The 6,000-nt window shown below is 38.8% G+C and overlaps 1 protein-coding gene across 3 annotated transcripts in view; it reads left to right on the top strand.

Annotated features, from left to right (window-relative positions):
- The window catches only part of LOC147111661 (sestrin-3-like), a 119,007-nt gene extending 113,501 nt beyond the window's left edge, over window positions 1-5,506 (top strand). For all 3 annotated transcript variants that reach the window (XM_085998754.1, XM_085998756.1, XM_085998755.1), the window contains 2 exons: window positions 78-222; window positions 4,848-5,506. In XM_085998754.1, coding sequence (XP_085854880.1) covers window positions 78-222; window positions 4,848-4,934 — 232 coding nt within the window. In that variant the 3' untranslated portion in view covers window positions 4,935-5,506. The remainder of the gene's footprint in view (window positions 1-77; window positions 223-4,847) is intronic.
- Window positions 5,507-6,000: the final 494 nt, after the last annotated feature.

Raw genomic sequence — 6,000 nt, forward strand, 5'->3', positions numbered from 1 at the left:
TGTGAATTTTTGTAGTTGCTACTACCACCTTTTTAAAAGATTTAAAATTTGGAATTAATTGCTATTTTTTTGTAAAGGTATGATGATTATGATTATGGTGAAGTCAATCAATTGCTAGAACGGAGCCTAAAGGTTTATATCAAGACCGTGACCTGCTACCCTGAAAGAACCACAAAACGCATGTATGATAGCTATTGGCGACAATTCAAACACTCTGAAAAGGTGAGTGCATCCAAGTTGAGAAATAAGATAAAAGCATAGGAGTGGGAGTAGGCCATATGGCCCCTTGAGCCTGCTCTGCCATTCATTAAGATCATGGCTGAACTTCTACATCAACTCCACTTTCCTGCCCTATCTCTTGTTTCCCTTAGGGTCCAAAAATCTATCGATCTTGGTCTTGAATATGCTCAATGACTGAGCATCCACAGCCCTCTGGGGTAGAGAATTCCAAAGATTTAGAACCACGAGTGAAGAAATATCTCCTCATCTCCATCCTAAATGGCTGACCCCTTATCCTGAGTCAGAGACCCTTAGACTCTCCAGCGTGAAGAGCCTCAACATCTACCCTGTCAAGCTCAAGAATTTTATGCATTTCAATGCGATCACCTCTCATTCTTCTTGATTGCAGAGAGTATAGACCCATTCTACTCAATCTCTCCTCATAGGACAACAATCTAGTGAACCTTTGTTGCACTCCTTCGAAGACAAGTATATCCTTCCTTAGGTAAGGAGAATAAAACTACACCGTACTCCAGGTGTGGTCTCACCAAAGCCCTATATAATTGCAAAAGACTTTCTTACTTTTATACTCCAACCCCCTTGCAATAAAGGCTAACTTACCATTTGCCTCCTAATTGCATGCTAACGTTCTGTGATTTGTGTACAAGAACAGCCAAATCCCTATGAAGACCAACATTTACTAGTCTCTCGCCTTTTAAATATTCTGTTTTTCCATTCTTACTACCAAAATGGATAATTTCACACTTCCCTACATTGTACTCCATCTACCACCTTCTTGGCCAATCACTAAACCGGTCGATATCCCTTTGCAGCCTCTCTGCGTCCTCCTCACAACTTACTTTCCCACCTAGCTTTGTATCGTCAGCAAACTTGGATACATTACACTTGGTCCCCTCATCTAAGTCATTGGTGTAGATTGTAAATAGCTGAGGCCCAAGCATGGACCCCTGTGGCACTCCATTAGTTACAACCTGCCATCTCAAATGACCCATTTATTCCTACTCTGTTTTCTGTTGATTAACCAATCCATGCTAATATATTACCCCCAATCCCATGATCCTGAATCTTAAGCTGCCACACAAGATGTTGTTGCACATCGAATGCCTACTGAAAATCCAAATACACCACATCCACTGGTCCCCCCGCCTTATCTACCCAGCTAGTTACAACCTCAATCTTCCATAAAACTGTGTTGACTCTGCCTAATCATATTGTGATTTTCCAAGTTACCACATCCTTAATAGATTCTAGCATTGTCCCTAGCACTGAAGTCCGGCTAACTGGCCTACAGTTACATTTGCTAAATATTTCTTGTTGAGCCCAATTAGTGTGTTGGAGATCTAACCTTCTCGAATATTTTTTAAAAAAATGCAGAATCCATTTTCATTTAATCCTATTTATATTTATTAAATCTTGCCAATTCTCTTCCATTCTGTCCCAAGAGTATTAACTCCTCACTGAGTAATCATTCCACCGCACCGTGCTGTACAGTTCCTCATCCAAGTAACCATTATTTGTGTTTGAGCCTTGACCATAAGTACAGTCTCCACTGCTTACAGCAGGGGTGTTGGTGTATACGCAATTTGTCGGTATAAGCTGTGGACGGTTAAACCATAATAGGTTGTACTGTCCACCAATCTAGTGTCAGACTCTTCATTTTGTTTCTACAACAAATGGCTTTGTCAATGCAATGGATGGAGTGAGTGGCCTCTACAGTTTGCACTGCATTTCCAGTTCCTGCTATCCACAATACATCACCTCTGTTCAGATGAGCCCCCTGAAGCACCGCACTGTTGCTCCAACAGACTGGAGCTAGCTAACAAATTCTAGACAGCAACAGCCATGAAATTCTTTAAGGTTGAAATCCAACAATATTCAGGTACTAAGGATTAAGTGGCAGCCTGTTTTGATTGTGCATTTCTCTCTTCCTATTATTTCCCCCTTCACTGCTCTATTTTGATGCCTTTGATGTAGAGAAGCCTTGTTGGAACTCTGTTTGTTCTCAACTGGAATCTAATTACCAAGAAAAAGGGCCGATTTTCGCAAATGCAACAGTTAAAGGGTATACTTTGCATTATCGCTTTACATTGTATTAAACCGGTAAATAGAGCAGATCAGCAAGGTACAAATTTATTGAAGAACCTAATGAATAGCCAGTACACTTAATATGTTATAAGCAATGCCTTTGTAATTGACTCCTATGGTACTGGATAGCGATATTTGCCCGATACAGGCTGCTGGAAGCGATAAGCGTGGGCGGCAGACGTTTTGGGGACTATATCGGCAGTCCATTCGACTATGGAGAATATTGTAGTTGGTTCTGGGCCTGCCCTCATCCACCATCTACACTGGAACCGGAGTAGTGCTGAGGTGCAAGAATCCTGCCCAATTGTTCCCTTCCCTAATCCAAGGACACTGAAATGGATTGTAGTGCTTCTACCTTTGCTTTACATGAGAGTTAATTCAACAGATTGGGCATTAAACCAGAGTTTCCTATTCTGCATGGCTCACATCCTCATTGGAAAAACTCATTGAGCTGTCGACCGAGCTTGAGAATGTTGTCTTTCCTGACCGTTTGAATTTGATTCCAGCCCAAAGGATGAATAAACAACGGAGTCCAAAGTAAAATTAATTTGTGTACATGAAAAATTTAAAATTTTCATCCTTGTGTTCAAATCCCTCCACGGCCTTACCCCTCCCTATCTTCTCCAACCTTCCAAGAACTTTTCATGTCTCCAATTCTGGCGGCTTGTGCATCCCAGATTTCCTTCACCCCACCATTAGCAGCTGTGTCTCCAGCTGCCTACACCCTAAGCTCTGGAATTCCCGCTCTAAACCTCTCTGCCTCTCAACCTCTCCTCCTTTAAGACACTCCGTAAAACTGACCTCTTTCCACTTGTCCTACTATCTCCCTATGTGTCTCGGTGTCAAATTTTGTCTGGTAACACTATGAAGCGCCTTTGGTCATTTTACAAAGTTAGAGGCGGTATATAAGTGCAAGTTGTTGTGGTGTGAGTTACATCTGGCTGTATCGGCCTTTTAATCCTCAATCTCACTCCTTGGTTACAAAGAGGATTTTGTCCCAATTTCTTCATCCTTAACGTACATGTGAACTATTTAGAAAACTTGCTTTTAATATTTAAAATATGCTAGAGCATCAACTCAGTTGTTTCACAGAATGTGGTGGGGGATAGGTTCAATGACCCTCGGTCAACAGACCCTCTGCTAACTCTTGAAATACTGCAGAAAAGTACGAAAGGGCTTTGTACTAAATATGGTAATTTTGCATCTCTGCCGTACAGTTTTTAAGGGATTTTTAAAAATGGAGAAAGATCAATATGAAATGTTGAAATTCTCCAGAGTTGGTATACATTTTGTTTTTGATTTACAATGTACAGTTCGATTCTACAACTGGATATAAGATCGTTTCAAGCAGTGACCTTATTAGGTGTTTACTCTTTCAGCTTTACAAAATATTGCATGTGCATGTTGTGATATATTGCAGATTTAAACTAATGAAACACAACACACATGAGACTGCTCATAATTTACATTTCCAATGCTGCATGCAGCCATTCTGTCCTGGTGCTACTGGTGGAGTTGTATATTAAATGTAGTAGTGATTAACCTGTTCTAATGCAATTGAATTTTTAGCATTACCAATTAACAGTTAGAACTTGCATTTATATAGAACCTTACCAAGTTCTCCAGATGTCTCGACGTACTTGAGAAGTAATTCATTAGTAGTGAAGTGCAAGCACTGTTGTGGCTTGAACCCACAACCCTCTGACTCAGACAAGAGTATCATCAACTGAGCCAAGCTGACACTTGTAGTTCTGTAATCGCTGATTATGATGAAAACTAGCTCAACATCTCCTCTTGTGTCTGTATTGCCATGATGACTGTTCAATATGTGAAACTTAAGTAATGTACCCTGAATGCATATAACCCCTAAGGTGATGCTATGTCATACTCTCGATTTAAGACAGCATCTTCTACATCCTGAGATTGAAGGTGTATTGTAATTTGATTTATTTTTTCCTTCCCTTAATCCAAATGTCTGTATAAAAAATTTTTAAAAACTGGTGGAAATTGTGCAAGGTGAGAATTAATGGCTACGGTGGTTACTTCTATAGAGTTTAAACATGATCTTTTTTAGCTTTGAGTCCACAGCTTTTTTTAAATTTCAATTCTATTCATAACTATTGTTGATTTGTACTTTATAAATTAGGCTCAATGTTAAATTATAATGCACAGATATTCAAGATGACTCCCATTTGAGTTTTGTTCGCTATGTAATTTGAGGTGAATTGGAAAGCCAGTTTTCTCTTCCTCTAGAAGTTTTTCCTTTTTATTTTATTCCTCATTAAAAAAATATTCATTTGGAATGAGGTTGCATTTTTAAATCTGAATATGCCAGTGAAATATGTTTTATGTCTGGTCTCCCCAAAGGGGCACAGTTGAGATCAAGAACTTGATGTGCAGAAGTTTGGAGAGCCAGCTTGCAGCCCATCACTGAGTCTTATCAGCACCATAGATAACTAATGTTTTATAAGCCTACTATTCTGCTGAGAACCCAGTAGTAAAAGTCTATACTTTATTTTCAGATCCATGTTAATTTGCTGTTGATGGAAGCACGTATGCAAGCAGAACTCCTGTATGCTCTGCGTGCTATAACTCACTATATGACTTGAAATTGGAAGAAGATATTTTCTCAAGAACTTTACCTGGTGACAACGGAAGCTGAACCATTGCTGATTCTGAATTTTCAGAACAGTGACGATGAACCCATTCTAGAAGATTGTTTAAACTTTAGCCATTATGTGCAATTTATGCTGACTGTAGAATAACTGAAATGTTACTAAAGTTTAACACTGAAAAGTAATCACATAACTGATCTAATCACTCGCCAAACTCTCAGACACTTGATAATGTATTTGCCTGTGCTACTGTCCTTGGTTACAGTCAGCTGTAATGTGAAGTGGTTTGTGGGAGATAGGGGGTGAAAGAGGTCCTTGGTAATTTCCAAAATGTGATTTAAATCATAAAAACAAACATTTCTACCAGGTATTGTTTGCTTTAAATCTAGCATGGACAATTTTTTCCCCTTCCTGTGAATGTTTTCTTATTTGCATAATAGTTGAACTCTATTTGCACATCTGCCTTTTATAAGCTAAACTGCAGGAGCTCAGTAAACCTATGATGTAAGAACTGGGCCTACTAAAGATAGATGAGCAGTTTAAAATAAATGTATTTGTTAGTGTGAGTGTGTGTGATCTCAAACATGATGTGAACTTCTGCTTTACTTGATCATCCTAGACTGTATTCTAGTTGTTACAATCATCTCTTTTATACATGCCTCTTCCTGTTCCACATAGTCCAGAAATGTAATCTCCAGAATAACATTTTTAAAGAAGCTATCTACTGGAATGGTAGAGGGAGCACTATCTTAATCAAATTCAAAGCTTATGAGATTACTAAACAATTAGATTGGTGTAGATAATGGACGTTGGCATTTATTGTTGAAACTTGGATGCAATAGCGATCTGATTTTCATTTGATTAGTACATGACATTTACAGAAGAATTGGCTGTAAACTGTGCCTCTCTAAAGTTCACTTGCTCTTTGTTGTTGCTAATGGATTATGTTCTGTTTACAGTTTCCTAAAGTAAAATTGGTGCTCCATGAATTCATATTGCCTCAACCAATTACACTTGAGGAAATTAGTATTCATATCATCTAGTTTTACTGTGTTTAATT

The sequence above is a fragment of the Somniosus microcephalus genome, chromosome 10 (genome assembly GCF_052327205.1).
Source record: "Somniosus microcephalus isolate GS21.2 chromosome 10, FLI_Smic_1.0, whole genome shotgun sequence".
In the NCBI taxonomy this organism is placed as follows: Eukaryota; Metazoa; Chordata; class Chondrichthyes; order Squaliformes; family Somniosidae; genus Somniosus; species Somniosus microcephalus.